Source organism: Pseudorca crassidens, chromosome 6 (genome assembly GCF_039906515.1).
Source record: "Pseudorca crassidens isolate mPseCra1 chromosome 6, mPseCra1.hap1, whole genome shotgun sequence".
Classification (NCBI taxonomy): domain Eukaryota; kingdom Metazoa; phylum Chordata; class Mammalia; order Artiodactyla; family Delphinidae; genus Pseudorca; species Pseudorca crassidens.
The window spans coordinates 9,209,556-9,237,481 of record NC_090301.1 but is presented as its reverse complement, the minus strand read 5'-3'; the positions used below and the strand labels follow the sequence as shown (position 1 = coordinate 9,237,481).

The 27,926-nt window shown below is 39.2% G+C and overlaps 1 protein-coding gene across 1 annotated transcript in view; it reads left to right on the top strand.

Annotated features, from left to right (window-relative positions):
* Window positions 1-27,926, top strand: part of LOC137226121 (nuclear body protein SP140-like) — a 77,797-nt gene that overhangs the window by 12,189 nt on the left and 37,682 nt on the right. Inside the window, exons 3-11 of the mRNA XM_067740285.1 lie at window positions 2,963-3,140; window positions 4,046-4,214; window positions 8,835-8,918; window positions 12,290-12,373; window positions 17,445-17,525; window positions 19,057-19,128; window positions 23,942-24,025; window positions 25,423-25,506; window positions 25,909-25,989. Coding sequence (XP_067596386.1) covers window positions 2,963-3,140; window positions 4,046-4,214; window positions 8,835-8,918; window positions 12,290-12,373; window positions 17,445-17,525; window positions 19,057-19,128; window positions 23,942-24,025; window positions 25,423-25,506; window positions 25,909-25,989 — 917 coding nt within the window. The remainder of the gene's footprint in view (window positions 1-2,962; window positions 3,141-4,045; window positions 4,215-8,834; window positions 8,919-12,289; window positions 12,374-17,444; window positions 17,526-19,056; window positions 19,129-23,941; window positions 24,026-25,422; window positions 25,507-25,908; window positions 25,990-27,926) is intronic.

The window sequence follows — 27,926 nt, the reverse complement described above, 5'->3', positions numbered from 1 at the left end:
GTGTCGTTTACATTTTTCTTAAGAGGAAACCTCTAGTTTCTTGCCTGGATGCAGGAGTTCTGTATGGTGGGGTCAGGAAAGAGTTGGGGAGCACATTGTTTTGTATTTTCTCCTTTCAAACAATCCCTCTCTTTTCATTCTTGCATCTTCTTCCCCACCTCCACTACCTCCCCAGGGGCCTGTAAGACACCCTGGGCCCCTCTGTGACCTCTAGGAGCATCCTCCACCAGCAGTAATGATGAATGCTCTGACCACTTTTTCTTTTTCAGACTTTGGTTTAAGTTTTTCATCCAATCCCCTTGTCTTTGTCATTGTGACTCTAATTTCTTTACTGTCATTTTAGAGCACTCTCCAGTGAGAGAGGGGGAAAGCACTTGTTTTCAATCAGCTATCTTTAAGCAAAAACTTTTTTTTTTTTTCACACATTACACTTCCCCCTCACCACATCCTCAAGTCCATTCTCTAGTAGGTCTGTGTCTTTATTCCTGTCTTACCCCTAGGTTCTTCATGACATTTTTTTTTCTTAGATTCCACATATATGTGTTAGCATACAGTATTTGTCTTTCTCTTTCTGACCCACTTCACTCTGCACGACAGACTCTAGGTCCATCCACCTCACTACAAATAACCCAACTTCGCTTCTTTTTATGGCTGAGTAATATTCCACCGTATACATTCACCACATCTTCCCCACCCATTCATCTGACGATGGACACCCGGGTTGCCCCCATCTCCTGGCCACTGTAAATAGAGCTGCAATGAACATTTTGGTACATGACTTTTTCCGAACTATGGCCTTCCCAGGGCACATGCCCAGTAGTGGGCAAAAACATTTTTTTAAGGAATTCAGTGAAGGAATGGATTTTATTCTATCCTGATGCATATTTGGAGAATGGGAAGTTCCAATGACCCTTTTATGGTGGGATAAAAAAATCCTGAGTCTTTACAACTTTTAGAAATACAGAGAAGTTTATTAAGACATTATCAGAAGGGGGAACAATTTATCAAGTAAGAATCAGAATTATAAAGCTTTTTGAGTCTCTAAATTACTTCTCACAGGTGTGGTTATGTTTGAAATCCAGAGGTCTTCTATTTCTTCATGTATATAACACTTCCACAGGCAGGTTTAGATATAGAGCAACCTGTCCTAGTTTTGAATATTCACACAAGTCTCTATATTAGACCAAAGAAAAAGACATATTCTCAATATTAATTGAAACTTTATCAGAGGAGTGTCTTTGACCTAATTTTATGATGTGGAATGCCATTCCTGCCCCTGCAGTTACAGATGGGAGAGGTCTAGCTCCTTTACACCTTCCTGAGATTTATTCTACTTGTTATTAACTAAGAAGACTTGCAGTTCAGTGGTAGGTTCTGTAGTATTGTCTCAGTTTGTTTTTTTATTTCTTTGTCTGTAACTTATTTTTTTGTAATATGTATTCATCAGGGTTCTTCAGAGAAACAGAACCAATAGGCTGTGTGTGTGTGTGTGTGTGTGTGTGTGTGTGTGTGCATATATAGAGAGAGAAAGAGATATTTATTGTAAGGAATTGGCTCACACATTAAGGGAGGCCAGCAGGTCCAAAGTCTGCTATGCACCAGCAGGCTAGAGACCCAGCAGAGTCTCTGAAAGCACTCAGCTGTAGAATTCCTTTCTACTCAGGGAGGCTGGTCTTTTTGTTTTATTCAGGCCTTCAGCTGATTGGATGAGACCCACCTACATTATGGAAGGCAAACTGCTTACTCAAAGTTCACCAATTTAAAATAAAATGTTAGTCTTATCCCCCAAACCCTCCATGTTGAGACATAAAATTAACCATCTGAGTATCATATAAATTCCTGTAAAGCTTTTACAATTTTAAAATTCAATGTTTTCCAAAGAGAGTTTGGGTGAAAGTCTTTTTACAGTAGTTTTGATTAGCACAGGGTAAACTCTTTCACTTCTATGTACAAACCTTCCTTAAGCCCAGTGTATTCTTCTATTGCACCCTTGATTATTCTCTAAGTAAATAAATTCCATCTATTCTGGTCCTTGCACAAGAACATCATTTTACACATGTTGGCCCTCCATTGAGTGCCTATCATCGAAAAGAATGCAAATAACAAATGTTGGCTAGGATGTGGAGAAACGGGAACCCTCCTGCACAGTTGATGGGAATGTAATTGGTGCAACCACAGTGGAAAACAGCATGGAGGTTTCTCAAGAAACTAAAAATAGAACTACCATATGACCTTGCAATTCTACTCTTGGGTATATATCTGAAAAAAACAAAAACACCAATTCAAAAAGATACATGCACCCCAATGTTCCTAGAAGTATTATTTACAATTGCCAATACAAGGAAGCAACCTAAGTGTCCATCAACAGATGAACAGATAAAGAAGATATAGTGTATATGTATACAATGGAATACTACTCAGCCATAAAAAATGAATGAAATTTTGCCAGTTGCCACAACACGGATGGACTTGGAGGGCGCTATACTAAGTGAAATAAGTCAGATAGAGAAAGACAAACACTGGATGATATCACTTATATGTGGAATGTAAAAAAATACAACCAACTAATGAATGTAACAAAAAAGAGGCAGACTCACAGATATAGAGAACAAACTAGTGGTTACCAGTGGGGAGAGAGGGGGAAGGGGGAATTTAGGGGTGACCGACTGGGAGATATAAACTATTGGGTGTAACATAGGCTACAGGGATATATTGTATAACACGGGGAATTATAGACAATATTTTGTCATAACTGTAAATGGAGTATAACCTTTAAAAATTGTATAAAAATATATGTAGTAAATATTCATGTAGAAAAAAGAATAGTCATTATAATATATAATTTTGTATATAAAAACATTCAGAAGCTGTAAAAAATAAATAAATAAAATAAAATCTTTTGACCTCCATGGGCCTCTCAGAAACTCAACGTCTACTTTCATATTGTGTCTTTGTTTCTCAGAATGATGACAGGGGACCAGAACCCAGAGGAGCAGAACCCAGAGGAGCAGTTTTTCTATGAGTTCATACTCAGGCTTTTCAAAGAAAATAAGGTGGAGATTGCAACTGCAATAACAAAGCCGTTTCCTTTCTTCATGGGCCTCCGAGATCGGGGCTTCATCCCTGAGCAGATGTATGAGGTAAGTGAGGAGAATTCCCTCATGATAACCTGCCAAATTTAGGATGCAATGAGCAGGCTAAAGATCCTCCTATGAACAGGGACGTTCGCCATCCTATAAGTTAGGAGGTGAGAGGAGAAGCAGCATCACAGACAACATCCCTTCTTCTGTAGTAAACAGGGGAGGCGCATGGCGATGGAGATGTGGCAACATTGGAATGGCGAGTAGGTAGGGAGCATCTTAGATATTTTGATACAATATGATAACAATAACAAAATTAAAGCAAATAAGTGAGTTGGGCAACATTTCATTACAAAGCCCTCTTATTTTACGCACTCGAACCTGAAGTGATTGAACTCATAGGGAAGTCGTGTCACGGTAGGATAAATTTGGAAGCAGACGCTTGCTGCTCACTCTCCAAATCGTTTCTTGCACTTTAGACATTTCCAGATACAGAATACAGGTAAAGGTTAACAATGGACCTTCCTGGGGATACTGAGGACAAGTCTTCTTTTTGTCTTTGTGAATTTTATTTGCCCTTTGGCAACGTTCACAGAAGGGGAGAGTGGTTACATGGTTTCCTGGAGGGAAGGGCAGTGGTTATTGTCTGGTCAACTAAATGGCCTCTCAGTACCAGTAAGGGCCACTCCTGAAGCATCCTGTCCAGGCTCTTAAAGCCCTCACACAACATTCTACTTTGAACCGACTTTTATTCTTCAAAATTGCTCTCTTAAGTGACCATCAATGTCAGAGAGGCAGGTTAACAAAATAAGAGTCTATTTTTATGATGGAGAATATTTTAGAAGTCATCCAAATATGTGTAACATTCTAATATTTCACCAGAGAACAATTAGTCTATTTATAATCCGAGTCTCCTATAACCCATACACTCAAAGCTACATAATTCACCATTCAATATTTTTAAGCATTTTCAAGAAGCTTGTACAAATCTGGTCCCAGTGGATAGAGTGGTGTATGATGCTCTCAGTGAACTGGAGAAGAAATTTGACAAGACAATTCTGGATGCCCTGTTCAGCAGAGCTAACCTGAAGGCCTATCCTGATTTACTTCATGTTTGCAGAAACTTCCAAAATGGTAATTACAACTTTCAACAACTTTTGGGGGTTCAAGTCCACTTCATTCACTGATTCATTCATTCACTCTTCATTATATTTGACAGTTATTATATTGAGTGACTACTACATGACAGGCAGAGAGAAAATACAATAGAGAAGAAAACACACATGACTTGTGTCCTCATGGAGCTTACGCATAGTGGGGGTGACACCTTAGCCAAGTAATCCCACAAATGATTGCTCAGCCAGGACCTGAATTTGGTGCTGAGAAACATAGGATTTGAGTCTCTACTTTTCTGGAGGAAGGCATGAATTATGCCTTTTGTAGGAAAGGAGGTAGCCCTATCCAATACTTGCAGACATGTTCAAAGATGGAAAGATTTTCTTCGTATGAAAAGATTTGTCATTCAATGCAGTCCTGTGCCCGAACAAAGAATGGAGAATTCACAAGGGAAGGCCAGCACATACCCATGCATTGGGGAGGGGGCAGAATGTGAACGCTACAAAGTAGGAAAGGAACAGTGGACCTGCAGAACCATGTGGTTGAAAAACGGAGCATGGGTGGGAGGGCTTGGAAGCTCGTTCTGGAAAGGGGAGTTGGAGGTGATTTTCGAGGGTCTAACACCCTATGCCAAGGAATTTGAAGTTTATTATTTGGGAAATAAAGATGTAATAAAGGATTTTTAAACAGAGAAAAAGTAAAAGAAGTCAGTATAAAGAATGAGATGTGTTTATTTGTGAAAATTATATCTTGTAAAATAAGAGCTATCTCATTTCTCCAGTGTGATATCTAAGTCAGAAAAAGGAATAAAGGAAATGAAATACCTAGCCACAAATTTCGAGTCAATATTATATTTGTAGCCAGAACATCCCCAGGCCATGGATAGGAAGGGAATGGCAGTTACCTTTACTGCCCACATCTCAGGGGCTCTGATCCTCTCCCTGTACTGTAGGGATCCCCCTCCCTGGACCCCAGGACCCACATCACATGTGTTAGTTTCCGGGGCTTCCTGTGCTGAGATCTCCTACACGTGAGGCTTGCTGCTGCCCTCAAGCTGCACTGCCCACTGCCTGGCTCAGCACAGCTGCCCACCTGCCCCCAGGGGAGGCTGCCGCTGGTGCCTCCCAGACCCTTTTGTCAGTGGCCCAGAGCCAAGATGCTGGTAAGAGGGGTCAGAGAAGCCTCCTGTCCCCCATCATTGAAATGCCTGCAACTGTAACGCAAATGTACCTCCTGGAGGCAATACCCACTGAGGGGTCAGGGCAGTAGGGAGATGCTTTTTCCATCCCCAGGACATGTTGACTTCATGCCTAGGCCTCCTTATGTTCTCTAAACCTCTCACCCACATAACATTTACCCCCATGTCCTCTTCCAAAGTTGGCCTGGGCATGAAGTCAACATGTCTTGGGGACAGAAAAAGCATCTCCCTACTGCCCTGACCCCTCAGTGAGTATTGCCCCCAGGAGGTACAGTTGTGTTAGTATTCACTTCCCATCTGTGCCTTTCAGAAAATTTTCATTTCCTGTCTGTGTCTTTCACAACGTGTCTTTCCTTGTTTTCTGGATTTCTCCCCACCCATCCTACCCCAGGGAAGTACTAGTTCCTCTTCACTGTATGTCTCTTTATAACAGGTCTTCTTCCCTGACCCAAGGTCTTTTCTCCTTCCTTCTTTCCTCCCTCCCTTCCTTCCTTCCTTCCTTCCTTCCTTCCTTCCTTCCTTCCTTCCTTCCTTCCTTCCTTCTTCTCTCTCTCCTTTCCTTCCTTCCTTCTAAATCTCCATCTTCGAAAGATGTTAGGGCTTTTCTTCTATAATGTAGGTGTATTTCTCTAGAAACATTAGCTTTCTCCTGAAGAAATCCCTCTGCTTCTTCCCTGGTCTTAGTTGCACATAGAATTTACAAAACACATTCCACGTGTATTATTTATTTTAAATTGGCTTTCACTGTTTTCTGATCATTTTGAAGGGGGTTGGCCACTACTTACAACTTTTCCACTGTCCATTCTTTTTTGTTTTTTAACATCTTTGTTAGAGTATAATTGCTTTACAATGGTGTGTTAGTTTCTGCTTTATAACAAAGTGAATCAGTTATGCATATACAGATGTCCCCATATCTCTTCCCTCTTGCATCTCCCTCCCTCACACCCTCCCTATCCCACCCCTCTAGGTGGTCACAAAGCACCAAGCTGATCTCCATGTGCTATGCGGCTGCTTCCCACTAGCTATCTACCTTACGTTTGGTAGTGTATATATGTCCATGCCACTCTCTCACTTTGTCACAGCTTACCCTTCCCCCTCCCCATATCCGCAAGTCCATTCTTTAGTAGGTCTGCATCTTTACTCCCATCTTGCCCCTGGGTTCTTCTGACCATTTTTTTTTCTTTTTTTAGATTCCATATATATGTGTTAGCATACGGTATTTGTTTTTCTCTTTCTGACTTACTTCACTCTGTATGACAGTCTCTAGGTCCATCCACCTCACTACAAATAACTCAGTTTCGTTCCTTTTTATGGCTGAGTAATATTCCATTGTATATATGTGCCACATCTTCTTTATCCATTCATCTGTTGATGGACACTTAGGTTGCTTCCATGTCCTGGCTATTGTAAATAGAGCTGCAATGAACATTTTGGTACATGACTCTTTTTGAATGATGGTTTTCTCAGGTTATATGCCCAGTAGTGGGATTGCTGGGTCATATAGTAGTTCTATTGTTAGTTTTTTAAGGAACCTCCATAGTGGCTGTATCAATTTACATTTCCACCAACAGTGCAAGAGGGTTCCCTTTTCTCCACACCCTCTCCAGCATTTATTCTTTGTAGATTTTTTGATGATGGCCATTCTGACTGGTGTGAGATTATATCTCATTGTAGTTTTGATTTGCATTTCTCTAATGATTAATGATGTTGAGCATCCTTTCATGTGTTTGTTGGCAATCTGTATATCTTCTTTGAAGCAATGTCTATTTAGGTCTTCTGCCCATTTTTGGATTGAGTTGTTTGTTTTTTTAATATTGAGCTGCATGAATTGCTTGTATGTTTTGGAGATTAATCCTTTGTCAGTTGCTTCATTTGCAAATATTTTCTCCCATTCTGAGGGTTGTCTTTTCATCTTGTTTATGATTTCCTTTGCTGGGCAAAAGCTTTTAAGTTTCATTAGGTCCATTTGTTTATTTTTGTTTTATTTCCATTTCTCTAGGAGGCAGATCAAAAAAGATCTTGCTGTGATTTATGTCATAGAGTGTTCTGCCTATGTTTTCCTCTAAGAGTTTGATGGTGTCTGGCCTTACATTTAGGTCTTTAATCCATTTTGAGCTTATTTTTGTGTATGGTGTTAGGGAGTGTTCTAATTTCATTCTTTTACATGTAGCTGTCCAGTTTTCCCAGCACCACTTACTGAAGAGGCTGTCTTTTCTCCATTATATATTCTTGCCTCCTTTATCAAAGATAAGGTGACCATATGTGCGTGGGTTTTTCTCTGGGCTTTCTATCCTGTTCCATTGATCTATACTTCTGTTTTTGTGCCAGTACCATACTGTCTTGATTACTGTAGCTTTGTAGTATAGTCTGAAGTCAGGGAGCCTGATTCTTCCAGCTCCGTTTTCCTTTCTCAAGATTGCTTTGGCTATTCGGGGTCTTTTGTGTTTCCATACAAATTGTGAGATTTTCTGTTCTAGTTCTGTGTAAAATGCCAGTGGTAGTTTGATAGGGATTGCATTGAATCTGTAGATTGCTTTGGGTAGTAGAGTCATTTTCACAATGTTGATTCTTCCAATCCAAGGACATGGTATATCTCTCCATCTATTTGTATCATCTTTAATTTCTTTCATCAGTGTCTTATAAATTTCTGCATATGGGTCTTTTGTCTCCTTAGGTAGGTTTATTCCTAGATATTTTATTCTTTTTGTTGCAGTGGTAAATGGGAGTGTTTTCTTAATTTCACTTTCAGATTTTTCATCATTAGTGTATAGGAATGCAAGAGATTTCTGTTCATCAGTTTTGTATCCTGCTATTTTACCAAATTCATTGATTAGCTCTAGTAATTTTCTGATAGCATCTTTAGGATTCTCTATGTATAGTATCATGTCATCTGCAAACAGTGACCGCTTTACTTCTTCTTTTCCAATTTGGATTCCTTTATTTCTTTTTCTTCTCTGATTACTGTGGCTAAAACTTCCAAAACTATGATGAATAATAGTGGTGAGAGTGGGCAGTCTTGTCTTGTTCCTGATCTTAGTGGAAATGGTTTCAGTTTTTCACCGTTGAGGACAATGTTGGCTGTGGGTTTGTCATATATGGCCTTTATTATGTTGAGGTAAGTTCCCTCTATGCCTACTTTCTGGAGGGTTTTTATCCTAAATGGGTGTTGAATTTTGTCGAATGCTTTCTCTACTATTGCGATGATCATATGGTTTTCCTCCTTCATATGTCCATTCTTTTTTAAAACTTGAGAAGTATATTCAATGTGGAACAGCTGTTAGATTCCAGGAGCAATGTCAAGCCACAGGTCACATGAGACCCACTGAAGTCCAGGGTTCCCTGAGGGCTGGATGGTTCCAGCCTTCCTGGATGTGTAACTATGAGATGCAACTCTTGGTCACTGTCTGGGATCTCTAATTGCCTTTCCTTTCTCTTCTCAGTGATTCGTGAAAACTTCCATTACCAAACTGTTGGTGAAGGAGAGACAAAGGAGACACTCAACTTACAATTAAACCATGAACAAGGTAATTCTGACTTGATAGAAGCTTGCTGTCTCATCTACTAAGAGGAAAGGAGATCATGGATCAGAGGACTGAGCTCCTGGGTGGAGAGTGCACCCTGGAGAAGGAATGCAGCAGGAGATGGGGAAGCCAGAGCAGTGGTGTGTTGTTTGGGCTCCCAATTAACCAGCCAGATCTGGAATTCAAGAATATTGCTAGGCAGATGTGATAACTAATAAGATGGAACATGAACCCAAGAGAGAAGATCTCACCGCAACCATGAGGCAGAATTAAGGGGGAGGACTCACAGCAGTAATTGTGAGCCAGGAATTCAGTAGATCTGGGAAGGAGTAAGGGTTTGTGACAAGTCCAAAGAGGAAGCCTTTGATGTGTCAAAGGGAGGAACAGTTGTAAACAGTACTCATAATAAAAGAAAAGAGAGGAAGAGAGTAAGCAGTAATTGTGTGGAGGGTGTGGAAGAGATGGTGTTCTGTAGAAAAGAAGGAAAGGAGAAGGGAAGGAGTAAAAGAAAGAAAGGAGAAGCGAAGGAGTAAAAAGGGGTGAAGAGAACAAAGGGCAGTAATAACTCTGACTATGACAATAGTCACAATGCATAACATTCACAGACCACTAGGCGTAAGGTCAGTGCTTCCAGTGCATCAACATGTTTAATGCTCACATATGCCTCATTTACTTTTGTAACCAGGATGCACTGTTTCTAGCTTTTAATCATCTTTTCATTCATATTATTACTAATAATTAATCATTAAATTCTAACACATAAGACATTAATTGAAAATTATGATTTCTTGCTAAGTTACTGTACCCAGGTATCACTTTACCAGTAGCATCTCATTTAATTCTCATAACAATCCTGTCATAAGGGTTTTGTTATTCCCATTTTTCAGGAGAAAAAACTGAGGTGTGAAGATAGTTAGTGATTCAGTGAGTGAAACAGCCTTCAAGCCCAAGAAAATGTCTCCATCCTTAAGCCAAATGGTCTACAATAAATTTAGTTATTTGTTAACTGTTGATTTTTTTTCTTGGAAATGACAAATGTAAGAAAAAGCCATAAGAATGGCCTTGCAGAATGTCATTAATATGTATCCTTAATTTGGATTTATACGTCAGATATTATATATTTTAGAGATGTATTAATACATTTATGTAACATTCAGATGTATTTTAATAATAATACTTATTCTTCTTAATAAAGACAAAGAGCTAAAAGTATAAAATGTATATTAGAAAGTACAAAGTGTATCAAAAATATATTTAGAGATTCATCTACCACTGAGAATAGTGGGAATGAGAATGAGGTGGTGGAAGGATTCGTAATAGTTATTTGTAAAGAATAGAGGTTCATTATGAAAGGAAGGGGAAACAAATCCTTCAACATTCCTAATGTGATCTAGGTGACACCCTACCTAGAGCATATCAGTGATGGATGCAGATGAGTATAAGGGAAGAAGATTTATCTCGTGACCCAAATGGTACAATAAAAATCCAGGAAATGATGAATGAATGTGCCCGAGAATCTGAACAAGCAGTAAGGTTGACTGACAGTCCAATATTTGCCTGGATGACTGACTCTGAGTATGGTAGCACATACAGGGAAGGAGGAAGGGGGATGTGATGTGTTCATAATTCAGAAAGGAGGCCCCAGGGAGCTCCAAGGAACCCTGCTCCTCTCCCCAAGGGGCAGAGGAGTAGATCAGAGTTTAGGGTGAGGAGTCATTTACTTACCAAGAAAGCATATCTGGTTTTTGTGGTAAATGGGAGAGGTAAAAAAACCACAAAGAGACAGAGAGGGTAGGACACTGGAATAGCATAGGTATAAAGGGTATAAAGAGTTGGAAGAGAAAAACTAGAGAGACAAAGGGGGAAGAGCCAGAAGCCTCACTGGGGAAGAGAGAGGCAGAAATACAAGGTGACAGGAGTGGCCAAGGAGAGAGACGCCATCAGAAACAAGAATGCACAATCCTTCATCGGGGATACACAGCGTTGGGAAGAGGACTGTAAGTACAAATGTGAGAAATGAAGAGAAGTAGAATGGATTGTAAAAAGATGGAAAATAAGGCAGAGCAAACATAGAAAAAATTAACCTCCCCTCCTGCTTCACACTATCCACAAAATATAATTCAAGTTGGATCACAAATCTAAAAGTTAAGGCTAAAATGATAAAGCTTCTAAAAGAAAACACAGGAGCGTATCCTTGCAAATTTAGGGTTGACAAAAATTTGTTACATAGGACAGGAAAAGCATAGACCATAAAAGAAAAACTTGGTAAATTGCACTTCATCAAAATTAAAAACTACTAATCCAAAGACACCATTAAGAAAAGGAAAAGGCGAGTCATAGACTGGGAGAAAATATTTGCAATACATATATCTGACAAAGGATTGTACCTGTAATATATTAAGAACTCCTACAAAAGAATAATAAAAATACACACCACTAATTTAAAAAATGGACAAAAGACTTGAACAGACACTTCACTCAGAAGATATAAAATGACCAATAAGAACATAAACAAAGTATATATCATCATTAGTGATTGGGGAAATGCAAATTTCATTAGTCATTGGGGAAAAGCCACAATGAGCTAACATTTGGTTACTAGAATTGCTAAAATTAAAAATACTGACAACACCAAATGCTGATGAGACTATGGAACAATTAGAACTCCTTTATATACATTGCTAGTTGGACTATAAAGTGATAGATATAACCACTTTGGAAAACTAGCAGTTTCCTATAAAGTTAAATATAACCCACGACCCAGCAGTCCTACTCCTAAGTATCTTCTCATAAGGAATGAAAACATATGTTCACACAAATATTTGTATAACAATGTTTATAGTAGCTTTATTCCAAATAGCTGAAATCTGGAACCAATTCAAATTCTCATCAATAAGAGAAAATAAACGGTGATATATTCATAGAATGGAATACTATTCAGCAATATAACGAATGAACTACTAGTATATGTAACCACATGGATGAATCTCAGAAACATTATGTTGAGAAAAAGAAGCCAGTCACAGGAGTATGTACTATGTGATCCTATTGATGTGAGCATCAGTACAGACAAGTATAGTACCAGAAAGGAAGGACTTGTTAATGGTGATAGAAATCAAAACAGTGGTTGCTTATAGTGGTTGGAAACTGAATGGCATGGTGGAAATGTTCCAAATCTTGACTGTGATGTTGGTCACAGAGCTGTTTTACACTTAAGATATGTGCATCTCAATGAAAAAGAGGCAAGCAAGGCTCTGCTGGGCCTCAGATAGGGTCCTTGGAACTTGAACATCATCAGAGTTCATCTTGAGCACACAGAGGTCTCTTCTCTGGATACTGTCTGAGTTCTGTCTTTTTCTTATTGCTCTCTTTAGTGTCCTTGGAACAGTCACCTCTCCAAATGAACAATGTAATAAGATTAGAAGATGTACCCAGCTTACTGCCATATAACAAACAAGGTAACAATCATTTAATTTATCAATTCCATATTAAACCTTTGTTTTCTTGTCTTCATGGAAGCAAAGCCTACCTTTGGTCTCCTATGCTAGGCCTCTGCTAGCCCCCACTTCTCCTACCTGCCCCCTTCTTCTCCTACCTGCTCACATATGCAACAGAGACAGTGAGAAAAGGAATCTGAACTCCTGAGTAGATGGAGCATCCATTGATGGGGAATATAAAAAGAGAAAATTGAAAAGGTAGATAGGGTGTAATATGTGACAAATTACATGAATGGATCCAGTTTTCTAAAATCCCCCTCTTCCAGGTTGAGATAGGGGATAATTTTCAATTAATTTCACAGAACAACTAAGAGGAACTTGGAAACATCATGGCATATCAGGTTCACGCGGGAGAACTGGCCAGTTGGAGGTCCCTGGTACTGTAGTCAGAGTCCAAGAGGAGAGTTTTGGAGATGATGAGAGGGGAGAACCTGGAGGATGAAATCACACAGAGAGACAAAAGTTGAATAGCTTTGGGAGACAGAGGTCAAAATAAAGTGGGAGAAACAGATGGAATGGGAGCAAGTGTAAGACACCGCAGAGAATAGATAAACTGAAAAAGTTCTCAGAAACAGAGATAAAAGTTGAGAGCGAAAAGTATGGAAAGGGCAAGACCGAGAGGAAAATAAATACTAAGAATTGGGAAAAGTCAGGGAGACGTACAAAGGCAACTATGAGGAGAAAGAGTTGAAGGAGAATGGATGGAAAACAGGTTGAGAGTGAAAAGACAATAAAAGAGAGAGGAGCAGATCGGGACATTGTAGGCTTGAGGTAAGAGCACTGTATATAAGCAACTTTGGGCACAAGTGTTGGCAACATTAGCTGTGAGTTTTCAGATTAAACTGTCCTTAACCATCAAAGTGGCACTTGTAAAATACTCACATTGCAATAGTCCTCTCCCTGAATATTCCAGAGACTGCTATGACCAAATCACCACCCTAGATTGCCTTCAGAGTACCTTTATCCGTGGACTCAAAGACCATGGTCTGCTAGATATCTACACGTGAATTCTTTTAAGAACTTTTAACTTGGCATTTCAGAACTAAAAGTAGCGTCTTCATCACTCAAGCTAGATCTAAACTCCTCTTCAGCATTCATGTTTCAGTGATGGATCCTTATTATCTCATAGGTTTTCAAGTTGGAAGTCTAGGCGTCACCGTGACTGCTCTTGCCCTCAAATAAATGCCTGTTACTCATCCAGTATAGTCATTTCTCTTCCAGAATATCTCCAAGCTGTCCATCTGTCACACCCTGAAGTCTTCAGACCTCTGCCATGGTTCTCAAAGCAACAGTCTTCTGTTCATGACCTTCCTCTAATCTTGCTTCCAACAAATGTGTTATTTGCACTTCAACTACATGGGACATTTGAAAATGAAAATTAGATTGTGTTATGTTCCAACATACTTTCTTAATACACTAAGGATTAAATAAATGTTTCTCTGAGTGGCATCCAAGATTACCCATGATAAGCCCCGTATTGATTTTCCCAGCCTCCTCACCTGCCTCCTGCACTATTAATTCAATATAGTATAAACTTTTTTCCCCCAATAATTTTATTTTTAAAATTTGTATTTTATTTTATTTTTTAAAATTTTACTGTAATATAATTGATTTACAAGGTTGTGTTAGTTTCAAGTGTACAGCAAAGTGATTCAGTTATACATATATGTTCATATATATGTATATATATTCTTTTTTTACATTCTCTTCCATTATACATTATTACAAGATATTACATATAGTTCCCTGTACTATACAGTAGGTCCTTGTTGGTTATCTTTTTTTATATATAGTAGTGTGTATATGTTAATCCTAAACTCCTAATTTATCCCTCCCCCACCTCTCCTTTGGTAACCATGTTTGTTTTCTATGTCTGTGAGTCTGTTTCTGTTTTTTAAGTAAGTTCATTTGTATCATTTTTTAAAATTCCACATACATATAAGCAATATCATATGATATTTGTTTTTCTCTGTCTCATTTACTCCCCCAATAATTTTAGTTGTTAAATCTTTCATATTTGAGCATTTTCATACATTTTCTGCCTTATTCAACACTGTTTTCACATTCTACTACTCTCCACTTAACCTCCTCACTCTGGTAAATCCTATTTAAAACATACTATTGCAGGGAGGCCTTTCTTTAGAGAAAGCTAGAAAGAAACAGTTGAAAGACAAAGGATAGGAGAGAAGGAGCAACATAAGAGAAACAAGACAAAAGTTGCAGAAACAGAGAAAGAGACAGTCCAGGAGACACCAGCAGAAAGAAACAGAGGCAGAGATGGATAAAATGTAAAGATTCAAACGGAAAGGGAAGAAGTAGAAAGAGAATGTGTATAAAAAAAGGAAACCACTAAGATCAGAAACTACCACTAAGATCAGGAACAAGACAAGGTTGCCCACTTTCACCACTATTATTCAACCTAGTTGGCCACAGTAATCAGAGAAGAAAAAGAGATAAAAGGAATCCAGATTGGAAAAGAAGAAGTAAAGCTGTCACTGTTTTCAGATGACATGATACTATACATAGAGAATCCTAAAGATGCTACCAGAAAACAACTAGAGCTAATCAATGAATTTGGTAAAATAGCAGGATACAAAACTGATGAACAGAAATCTCTTGCATTCCTATACACTAATGATGAAAAATCTGAAAGTGAAATTAAGAAAACACTCCCATTTACCACTGCAACAAAAAGAATAAAATATCTAGGAATAAACCTACCTAAGGAGACAAAAGACCCATATGCAGAAATTTATAAGACACTGATGAAAGAAATTAAAGATGATACAAATAGATGGAGAGATATACCATGTCCTTGGATTGGAAGAATCAACATTGTGAAAATGACTCTACTACCCAAAGCAATCTACAGATTCAATGCAATCCCTATCAAACTACCACTGGCATTTTACACAGAACTAGAACAAAAAATCTCACAATTTGTATGGAAACACAAAAGACCCCGAATAGCCAAAGCAATCTTGAGAAAGAAAAACAGAGCTGGAGGAATCAGGCTCCCTGACTTCAGACTATACTACAAAGCTACAGTAATCAAGACAGTATGGTACTGGCACAAAAACAGAAAGATAGATCAATGGAACAGGATAGAAAGCCCAGAGATAAACCCATGCACATATGGTCACCTTATCTTTGATAAAGAAGGCAAGAATATACAGTGGAGAAAAGACAGCCTCTTCAATAAGTGGTGCTAGGAAAACTGGACAGCTACATGTAAAAGAATGAAATTAGAACACTCCCTAACACCATGCACAAAAATAAACTCAAAATGGATTAAAGACCTAAATGTAAGGCCAGACACCATCAAACTCTTAGAGGAAAACATAGGCAGAACACTCTATGACATAAATCACAGCAAGATCTTTTTTGATCTGCCTCCTAGAGAAATGGAAATAAAACAAAAATAAACAAATGGACCTAATGAAACTTAAAAGCTTTTGCCCAGCAAAGGAAATCATAAACAAGATGAAAAGACAACCCTCAGAATGGGAGAAAATATTTGCAAATGAAGCAACTGACAAAGGATTAATCTCCAAAACATACAAGCAATTCATGCAGCTCAATATTAAAAAAACAAGCAACCCAATCCAAAAATGGGCAGAAGACCTAAATAGACATTTCTCCAAAGAAGATATACAGATTGCCAACAAACACATGAAAGGATGGTCAACATCATTAATCATTAGAGAAATGCAAATCAAAACTACAATGAGATATAATCTCACACCTGTCAGAATGGCCATCATCAAAAAATCTACAAACAGGGATTCCCTGGTGGCACAGTGGTCGAGAGTCCGCCGGCCGACGCAGGGGACACGGGTTCGTGCCCCGGTCTGGGAAGATCCCACATGCCGCAGAGCGGCTGGGCCCGTGAGCCATGGCCACTGACCCTGAACGTCCGGAGCCTGTGCTCCGCAACGGGAGAGGCCACAATAGTGAGAGGCCCACGTAGTGCAAAAAAAAAAAAAAATCTGCAAACAATAAATGCTGGAGAGGGTGTGGAGAAAAGGGAACCCTCTTACACTGTTGGTGGGAATGTAAATTGATACAGCCACTATGGAGAACAGTATGGAGGTTCCTTAAAAAACTAACAATAGAACTACCATATGACCCAGCAATCCCACTACTGGGCATATACCCTGAGAAAAGCATCATTCAAGAAGAGTCATGTACCAAAATGTTCATTTCAGCTCTATTTACAATAGCCAGGACATGTAAGCATCCTAAGTGTCCATCAACAGATGAATGGATAAAGAAGATGTGGCACATATATACAATGGAATATTACTCAGCCATAAAATGGAATAAAACTGAGTTATTTGTAGTGAGGTGGATGGACCTAGAGACTGTCATACAGAGTGAAGTAAGTCAGAAAGAGAAAAACAAACCATATGCTAACACATATATATGGAATCTAAAAAAAAAAAAGAAAAAAAAGTTGGTCAGAAGAACCTAGGGACAAGATGTGAATAAAGATGCAGACCTACTAGGGAATGGACTTGAGGATACGGGGAGGAGGAAGGGTAAGCTTGGACAAAGTGAGAGAGTGACATGGATATATATACACTACCAAATGTAAAATAGAAAGCTAGTGGGAAGCAGCCGCATAGCGCAGGGAGATCAGCTCGGTGCTTTGTGACGACTTAGAGGGGTGGGATAGGGAGGGTGTGAGGGTGGAAGATGCAAGAGTGAAGAGATATGGGGACATATGTATATGTATAACTGAATCACTTTGTTATAAAGCAGAAACTAACACACCATTGTAAAGCAATTATACTCCAATAAAGATGTTAAAAAAAAAAAAAAAAACGGAAAGGGAGATTTTTCCACAATGGATGAATTCCTCAGCCCCTAGTGAAAGCTGCTGGTGCAAAGTTAACCTTCAGGTCAGGTTATTTTGGGGAGTGGGTCCTTCCAGTTTCTCAGGATTTCTTGATTTTCTAGTTATTTTCTTGCTGTGATTCCTCCTTGGTCATAAATTGAGATGTCTGTGGGATTTCATTCTTTACTGCAGGGAACAACAATGCCTGTTGGGAGGCCTGTGATGGAGAAGAGCCCCAGGGAGCCTGGAACTTCCCACCAAGATGTGAGCTGGGTAAGGATGGGGAGGGATTGCCAGCCGAGGGTGTCAAGTGGCTGAATTCAGAGCTGGTGTTTATTGATGCTTTTTACCCTGAGCACACTCCACAGTCAAAAGATCTAGTGTGTCTTGGAATCCCATGAGTCCATAATAACATAAGTAACATAACAAATAACATAAATATTCCTAAGTGCATTCTAGTAGCAATATGCTGGAGAAAAGTGTTGTCTCTCATAGCTATTAATAGTAAAGACTTGAATTTATACCGACCTGCCCTTTATCTTCTCTAAAGAATAAAAACTAAGTATTATTCTATTTGGCTATAATGCTATTATTTTGTGCCTAACCTTGGAAAACCCCCAAAAGAAACATGGTCCTTCAGATCAATTGCTCCCAAATCTAAAGTACAATTTTTGTCAACTATTATTTATTATGTGACTGATTTTTCAAAGAATTTTGGCAAACAAGATGTCATTCTTCTCTCCACAAAGTTATGGATGTAACAGATAAAATGTTACTTATTCCTGTTTTATAGGTAAAGAAATAGAATCACTGAAGTGTGTAAGGGTCTTTTAGCAGTCAAAGCAGTTAAACAAGCGAGGGTACCAGCATCCTCGATGACTTACTATGGTGACTATTGTGTGGGGCTGCAGAGGGTCAGGGCAGCCAAGACTTAGGTACATATATATGATGGAATATTACTCAGCCATAAAAAGGAACGAAATTGGGTCATTTGTAGAGATGCGGTTGGACCTAGAGTTTGTCATACAGAGTGAAGTAAGTCAGAAAGAGAAAAACAAATATCGTATATTAACGCATATATGTGGAATCTAGAAAAATACAGGTGAACCTATTTGCAGGACAGGAATAGAGATGCAGACGTAGAGAATGGACATGTGGACACAGGGGAGAGGAGAGGTGGGATGAATTGGGAGATTAGGATTGACATATATACACTACCATGTGTAAAATAGATAGCTAATATGAAGCTGCCGTATTGCACAGGGAGCTCAGCTTGGTGCTCTATTATGACCTACATGGGTGGGATGGGGTGGGAGGGAGGGAGGTCCAAGAGGGAGGGGATATATATCAGTATACATATACATGTATATCACTATACATATAGCTGATTCACTTTGTTGTACAGCAGAAACTAACACAACAGTGTAAAGTAACTATACCCCAATTAAAAAAAAAAAAAGAAAACTGACTCGTGAGTAGGAAAACTGTCAAAGAACACTAAAGAGCAAAGAAGAAGAAGACGACTGGGAGGGAAGCTCAGAGTAAAGGAGGTGTGTGATCCTTCATGGCACAAAAACAACCATGTGTGGGGACAGAAAAATGAGGAGAAAGGTGACTGAGGGATAACGGGAAGGAAAAAAGGCAGAGCAAGGCTCTGGTGGGTCTAAAGTGAGGTGTGTGGAGCAACAGTATCTTTTTCCCAAGGAGAAGTTCACCTGACCATTGAACACCAGAATTCAGCATGAGCACCCTGAGGTCTGTACCTCATCACCATGTCTGGTTGGTCTTTTCTGTTTTTCTTTAGTTTCCTGTGAGCCCAAAGCTCTTCAAGGGACAAACGAAGGCAATTCTGAAGAGATTCCCACACTGCAAGCAGGTAACGGGGGAGCTAATATTGATTTAAGTGACCAATTATCTCATTAATTTGTTTGCATGTCTGTATGCAAGGGACATTTCCCTTCATTCCCCCAAACACAAACACACACTTTTCCTTAGGCTCTGGTTGCTTTCTTCAGGTATATGGGAGGCAAGGGGGAAAGAGGGGCTAAGGACCTTAATGGAGGAGCTTCTGGGTAGAGAATTTAAGGGCACAGAATTAAAAAAATGTAGATTGGGGCCAGCACATGCAGTTGCCTAAGTAGTTTCAATTTTATTTAAAAGTATATGGAATCCATATACAACCAGATTGGGGTTTGGAGGAGAGAGATCATTTTAAACTTATGTCCCAGGGTTGCATAGGTTTAATGAAATACTATGTATAGGAGAGAAAAACAGGAAGTGAGTTAAAAGAAAAAATAAGGATGTATTAAAGACCTAATGTAAGGCCAGATACTGTAAAACTCTTAGAGTAAAACTTAGGCAGAACACTCTATGACATACATCACAGCAAGATCCTTTTTTACCCACCTTCTAGAGAAATGAAAATAAAAACAAAAATAAACAAATGGGACCTAATTAAACTTAAAAGCTTTTGCACAGCAAAGGAAACCATAAAACAAAAAGTCAGTCCTCAGAATGGGAGAAAATATTTGCAACCAAGTAACTGACAAGGGATTAATCTCCAAAATATACAAACAGCTCATGCAGCTCAATATCAAAAAAACAAACAACCCAATCAAAAAGATCTAAATAGACATTTCTCCAAGATCTAAAGAAGACATACAGATGACCAAAAAGCACATGAAGCATTGTTCAACATCACTCATTATTAGAGAAATGCAAATCAAAACTACAATGAGGTATCACCCCACACCGGTTAGAATGGCCATCATCAAAAAGCCTACAAACAATAAATACTGGAGAGGGTGTGGAGAGAAGGGGACCCTCCTACACTGTTGGTGGGAATGTAAATTGGTACAGCCACTTTGGAGAACAGTATGGAGTTTCCTTAAAAGAACTAAAAATAGAGCTACCATATGATCCAGCAATCCCACTCCTGGGCATATATCTGGAGAAAACTATAATTCGAAGAGATACATGAACTACAGTGTTCATTGCAGCACTGTTTACAATAGCCAGGACATGGAAGCAACCTAAATGTCCATTGATAGATGAATGGATAAAGAAGATGGTACATATATACAATGGAATATTACTCAACCATAAAAAGAACGAAATAATGCCATTTGCAGCAACATAGATGGACCTAGAGATTGTCATACTGAGTGAAGTAAGTCCGACAGAGAAAGACAAATATCATATGATATCATTTATATGTGGGATCCAAAAAAATGGTACAAATGAACTTATTTATAAAACAGAGTCACAGATGTAGAAAACAAACTGATGGTTACCAAGGGGGAAAGTGGGGGTAAGGATAATTTGGGACAGGAGTCCCCAACCCCTGGGATGCAGACCAGTACCGGTCCATGGCCTGTTAGGAACTGGGTCGCACAGCAGGAGGTGAGCAGTGGGCGAGCCAGTGAAGCTTCATCTGCCGCTCCCCATCACTTGTATCACCGCCTAAACCATCCCCCACCCCCCACACCACGTCCGTGGAAAAATTGTCTTCCACAAAACTGATCCCTGGTGCCAAAAAGGTTGGGAACTGCTGATTTAGGAGATTGGGATTGACATATACTCACTACTATATATTAAATAAATAACTAATAAGAACCTACTGTGTAGCACAGGGAACCCTACTCAGCACTCTGTAATGACCTATATGGAAAAAGAGTCTAAAAAAGAGTGGAGATATATATATATATAACTGATTCACTTTGCTGTACAGCAGAAACTAACACAACATTATACCTCAACTATACTCCAATAAAAATTAATTTAAAGGGGTGAGATAGGGAGGGTGGGTGGAAGACACAAGAGGGAGGAGATATGGGGATATATGTATATGTATAGCTGATTCACTTTGTTATACAGCAGAAACTAACACACCATTGTCAAGTAATTATACTCCAATAAAGATATTAAAAATTAATTTAAAAAATTAAAAATATAATAAAATAGAGAACTAACGATGACCTACTGTGTAGCACAGGGAACTCTACTTAATACTCTGTAATGACCTATATGGGAAAAGAATCTAAAAGAGTGGATGTATGTATATGTATAACTGATTCACTGTGCTGTACAGCAGAAACTAATACAACATTGTAAATCAACTATACTCTAATAAAAATTTAAAAAAATAAATAGACGTGGAATCGAAATAGAACCAGGTTAGAATGTGGTGTCAGGGAGGGGAGATAATTTTCAACCTGCTTTCCTCGAGGTTGTGTCAGGAACATGGGCATAGTGGGTATAATCGCAAAATAGAAAACTCATGTCAAAGACATTTGAAATGAGCCTGCCAAGGGGAAGGAAGGATCCCTACTCGTTTGTCAGTGGCAAAAGATGAGAACTTTGATGATTTGCGGAAGGAATATGTGAGATGGAAAAAATATACAGAAAGGCTGAAATTTTAATTTTTAGATTTAAATTTTAAGTTGAAACATTACAAACAGGAAGTTAAGAACTAAAGAGAACAGATAGAAGCAGGGAAATGAGCACCATAGAAGAAAGGAGCTCAACTCAATAATCAAACAAGGTACAGAGTTTAAAAGGTAGAGAATGTGACATTAGAGAAAGACCCAGAAAGGGAAAGTGCTAAGAAATAGAAAGACTGGAGGAAAGTATAACAGTTATACATAGAGAAAAAGATAAAGGAGAAGAGTAAAACATCTGTAGAGAGGGAACACCATGTACAAGGATGGAGAAGATGGTTTGGGACATTGTAGGGACTGAAAGAAGAGTTGCTGCATGGAAGCAACTTCTAACACTAGGAGTTGAACATGTTAGCCATGAGTTTTCAGATTATGGTTCCTCCAATTAGCAAAGTGGCACCTGTAATACACTCAGAGGCAATGGGCCTCCCCTCAGCCATTCTTGTATACTCTATCTATAACTTAATGATCCCCAAATTCCTAACTCTGGCCCCAACTTGCCTTGTAAGCTCATTCATCTAAGTGCCTGACTATATTTGTACAGGGATCTGAGAGACATCTCCATTTGGATGGTTTTCGGGAACTTCAATACAAGTCACTTCCATAGTTGCATGTACCATCTTTCTTGATGCCAGATCTGCCTCCTTTCCTCGTGTTCCCTATCTCAGTATGGAACGCTATTGTTACATTCTTTAGGTAGACACCTAGGGGTCACCAATGACTCTTTTCCCTCCCTCAACTCACACACCCCATCAATCACCCAGTTTACTTAACTATACCTTTAACTTGTCTCTTACTAATCCATTTGTTGCCACACCTGACACGGAAGCCCTAGTCAGATGTCTCTTCTCTCTGGAACTAGAGCCAGGGCAACAGACTCTATATGGTCTCATACCTTCCCCCAGTCATCCTCCCACCATATCCATTCTCTCCAACTCAACTAGATGACCCTTTGAAAATGCAGGTTGGCTTATCTCACTTTCCTACCTTAAATCGATAACTTTTTGTTGTCAAAAGGTTGAAATCCTTCCCTATTTTCCTTCCCATGGCTCCAGCCTCATGTCTGCCTCTCCTGCAACGACTTCTAAAGTTTGTTTAAAACTTTGCAGTAATTTTAATTTTGATTACTTTTTCTCATCTGAGCCTTTGCACACACTTAGCCCTGTGCTTGGAACAATTTTCTTGGTCCACTCCACTCTCCATTCTGCTCACTAATCTGATGAAATCACATGGAAGTTATAGACCACCTCAGAGATACCTTTTCTAATTCCTAGTTCTAGAAAAAAACAACATGAGAGACGGGGAGAAGACAGAAAGCTCAGCATCAGAAAAGGAAGAGGGAGAAAAGGCAGGTGGGAACAGACATGGGAAAAGAAACAAATCAGGACAAAGAGAAGTACCAAGAGATTCCAATAGCAAGATACCGAGGTAGAAATAGAAGAAGCAGAGATGTGTGGAAAGGGTGAGAATGAGAAAGAGAACTGGGTTGGGAGACAATGTGTACAGTCTCCATCAGATTATTGGATTGTGCAAGCCCCCTCTTACCTTCATGAAACCCTAAGACACAGGTATGCAAACTGTTGTAACTTCTATTTTATGGTTGGGGAAATGAAACAGAAGGGCATGGAGGTTATTTTTGCAAGGGCAAGGTAGAAAAGGAAGAGTGGGCACCAGCATCCTGGGTGTGTCACTGAGGGTGACAGTTGTGTGAAGCCAGCTGACAGTCAGCGTGGGGTCATGTGGTCAGAAAAGGAAGAGGAAACCCAAGGAGTTCTGCAGGTTCCCAGGGGAGAGAACCAGGGTCCAAGAGAAGATTTAGTTAAGGAAAAATTAATGTTGGTGGGGAGGGAAAGGAAACCACTGAGAGACAGGAAGTATAGAAGTGGACCCAACCACTTAGGCTTGAAGAGATCTAGAATAAGAAAGCTAGAAAGGATAACAGGAGAAAAGGGATACACTATGACTGAAAAACAAACAAACCCCAAGACCTGAAGACAAGAGATGAGGAGAGAAACACAGACAATCAAAGAGATGCACAGCTAGGAAACAGAGCTGTGTGGAGGTGAACTGTGGGTAGGAAGCTGAGAAGGAGAGAGAAGAGGTGCAGATGGCAAAGAAGCAGAAGGAGATGGTGTGGCTCTCAGAAGCAGTGCTTGGAGCAGACATATGGTTTTTCCATCATGTTTGGCATGAGCCAATCGAGATCTGTTTCTGATCGCCCTCCATGGTCCATCATGTCCTTGTCTGCAGTGACCTGTTATCCCAAAACTCCCCAAATGACTCACGAAGGAGAACCCAAGGAAGTGCTCTGCCTACTACCAGTAGAGGGAGAAGGTAATTATGATTTAAACTCCTCAATAAATAGGAAAAAAAATCCCCCCTTCTCTCATCTTGCCATTCTCTTCTTCATATTCACATACATACACATGCAATTGTGTCGATTTTCTGTTTTGTTTTTTCCAAAACTGTGAGAGAGACTAAGGAGAAAGGTGAGCTGAGCTGAGTGGGGAGAGCACCCCTGCATGGAGAACATAGGGAAACAGGATGTGCCAAAGGTAGGCTGGGGTCCCAAAGCAGAAGTACCTGGGTGACTTTATTAAATGCATATAAAATCCAAATGTCAACAGGTTATGGCAGTTGAGGCAAGGAGATCATTTTCAGCTTACTTCGGAAGTACAAGGAACAAGGAAGTACGTTTTGTGAATGACTGATAAGCTTGCAATTTAGAAAGGTCATGTGGGAGACTTAGAATAGAGCTAATAAGGGAAGGCTCTCCAGCACTGTGGTCCATGTGAAAATGGAAGGACTTTTGTCAGTTTGAGAGAAGGGATCTGTGAGCATGAGGAAAATATATAAAATAAGGAAATTTTACAGGCATCTAGAAAGAGAAGACCCAGAGAAAAAGAGAAAAGGAGAAAATGGAAGACAAGGTAGAAAGGAAATTACCTCAATAAGAAATGAAATACAAAGATAAAAATTAGAGAAACTATATAGAGAGGCAAATAAATACCAAAAAAAATGTGCAAGGAAGTGCAGAGAAACTATGTCGAGAAAGAGTTTTATCAGATCAATAAAGAGTGAAAACAGCTGTACAGGGAAGAGAGGAGAGAAGTTAGGATCCTGGAATGCTGAAGTATGCATATCAGACAGGAGCATCTTCCATCCCAGTAGTGAGTTTCCAAGTTAGGTTTGCCCCATTGAGAGAGTGGTGTCCATAACATAGAGTAATAATTCCCTCCCTGGCAGCCTCAGCTACTCTCAGGTAACAGAATGTGTCTCAAGCACATGCCTGCTAGGCAAACCCATCTTCCAAGGTCATCCATCTATGTATTTACCTGAAGACATTTATCCCAGGGCCCTCTCCATTTGGATGTCTTTCAGGAACTGACACTTCCAAAATTGAAACCAACATCTTCTTCCATGAAACTGGAATGTCCTTTTCTTACAGGGTTTGCTCTCTCAGTAAATGGAACTTGAATGTCCCATTTTCTCTTGCTCCCATCTTGCCCATTTTCTCCACTTTAGCACAATTTTTATTTGCAAGATGGAAATCAGATCATATTACTTTCCCACTTAAACCTGGTGACCTTTGTTGTCCAAAGATTAGATCAGTTATCCTTCCTGTCTTTCTGTGCCTTCCATTCATCATGCGACCCTTGCCAATTTCTTCTTCCTCGTCTCACTTGTGGTCTGAGCATCCTGGCTCAGCTCATTTTCTTGTTTCTCTTTAGTGTCCTGTGATCCTGAAGCTTCCCAAATGACCAACAAAGAAGAACCAGAGAAGCTGCCTAGTCAACCACTATGTGATGGAGAAGGTAATTGTGATTTCAACTCCCAAATTGAATCTTTGTTTTTCTGTCTGCAGAGAGGAAAATCTCCATCTTTCTTCTCTCTTCCTACCCTGCTCCCCTTCACATACCCATACAGAAGAAATATGTAGAGCCAACTGGAAAGGATGAAAAAGACAGAGAAAATTAGTGTATAAGAAGGGAGTGAGATGGGTAGACTGTTTTCAGCCTCTGATGATAATGACGGGAGCCATGTTAACCTCTAGGTCAGGTGAGCTCAAAGGCAGGAGGGTCTAAGGACAAGGACATTCCCATCTTGGAGATACTTGAGCCGCTCTGGTCTTCCTGGTTGTCTCTGGGAGGGTTTTCCTACTATGGTTTCCATTGGTCATACACTGGGGTTCCAAGAGATTTCATTCTATTTATCAGAAGGAAGCAGTACCTGTTCAGAAGTGTGTGATGAAGAAAAACCCCAGGAATCCTTGAGCTCACTACCAAAAAGTGGAGCAGGTGAGAGAGATAAGGACTGTCTGGGCTGCAGGGTGTCAGGAGGATGGTGTTTCCTGATGGATTTTACTCTAGGAATACTCCACAATGAAAGCTCCAGTTAATTCTCAAATATCATTCTTCACATTTACCTTGGCTCTTTGGCCCTTGTACCTTGCAAGGGACAAGAAACCTTAAGCAACTCCATAATTAGGAGATCATGTTGTTTGATTGTAGGTATCCATATATTCAGTTGTAGTAGATAGAATTCCACATAGGAGAAAGAACACAGAAGTTGTACAAAAATTTGATTAACTTTAGTGGAACTGTTAGTACATTATTCTCTAGCTATTTATTATCTCCCAAGACTATTTATATTCACCTCTTCCAGCACAGAAACATAATCTTTCATTTGTGTATTATCTACAGAGAGTTGATTTATTGGTTAAGTTGGTGTAATATACTTTAAATCATCATAAACTGTTTCTTTGCCCAAATGTTTGAACTTTTGATCTTATTATAGGAATAACTCATGACTTCAAATGTTTGAGGTTCTTTGGGGGTTTTAGTTGTTTCTTATTCCATGGACAACACTCAAAGATGAAGTACAGTTGGGTTTAAGCTGATTTTGATGATTAGGTGGAGTCATGGTCTTTATATAAATAGTTTGTAGCATCCTTGCCCTGAATGCCCATCAGTAGCTGTCAGCCTGATATTTCTTAATGCAATTTATCCTCAATTAAAATTTATTTTAGAAGCATAATTACAAGTAAAGCCATTATTTTTTTCCAGGAGTTGGCTTGGGACGATGACATATACAAAAATTCTTCAAATTGGCTCTACTAGAAATATTTTAGAAGAACTGAATTATAAAGTTAGGGTGGTGATCGTCCTAAGTGAAGTCAGTCTTGGAATGTTATTATTAGTAGTAACATTATAGGGAAGTCAGAGGCTTCAGACACTAAACCAGTAAATAGAAAAACTAAAGTTGTAAGGATAAAGGATAAAAATATGAAGGAGAATGTGACAATCAGTGTGACAATCTAGGCATCCAGGAAAACTTTATTCTGATTGATCTTGAGTGGAAGCAGTTCTACTTCATGGAATTATCTGCATGTTCTGGGGATCTTTGGGTAGTAAAAAGACATTAAATAATCCACTTGATATTTGTTTTTATATGGGCACCTGAAGAGATTGAAAATCTGTTTGTTTCCACAGCATTCAGAAGTTATGATCTGCTCCAAATGCATAATGGCTTTCAGTTTAACAATTTGACATGTCCTAGAGAAGGCTCTATGTTCAGTTACTTGAGACAATTTTGCTTTCTGTAAGGGAATGAACTCTACAAGGGAGTCTGGAACAGTCATTGCATAACCAGCCTGGTATTTCATTTTACTTTATTTTCTTTTGTCTCATTTAATTTTATTTTTATTTTAGAGATAAAACTTATCACCAAACAATATTAAGTCAGGATTTAGTAAGGAAGTATCTAAACTATCTCTTCTGGAAGTGGACATTAGAAACTAAATCCTAGGATTCTCCTTCCTTGAGTAAGAATATTACTCTATAACACACACACACACACACACACACACACAGACGACATTTTCTTTATCTATTTATCTATTGATGAACACTTAGGTTGTTCCCATGTCTTTGGCTATTGTTTAAATAATGCTGCAGTGAACATTAGGGTGCAGATTTTGTTTCCTTTGGATTATATATCCAGGAGTGGAATTGCTGGAACATAAGGTAGTTCTATTTTTAGTTTTTTGAGGAAACTCCATGCTGTTTTCCACAGTGGCTGCACCAATTTACATCCCACCAACAGTGCTCAAGGGTTCCCTTTGCTCCGCATTCTCACCAACATTTGTTATTGCTTGTGTTGACAATCTCCTTTTCTTAAACATCAACTCTGCCATACAACGTAACCTAAAAATGGGGGTAATGTCTTATGATAT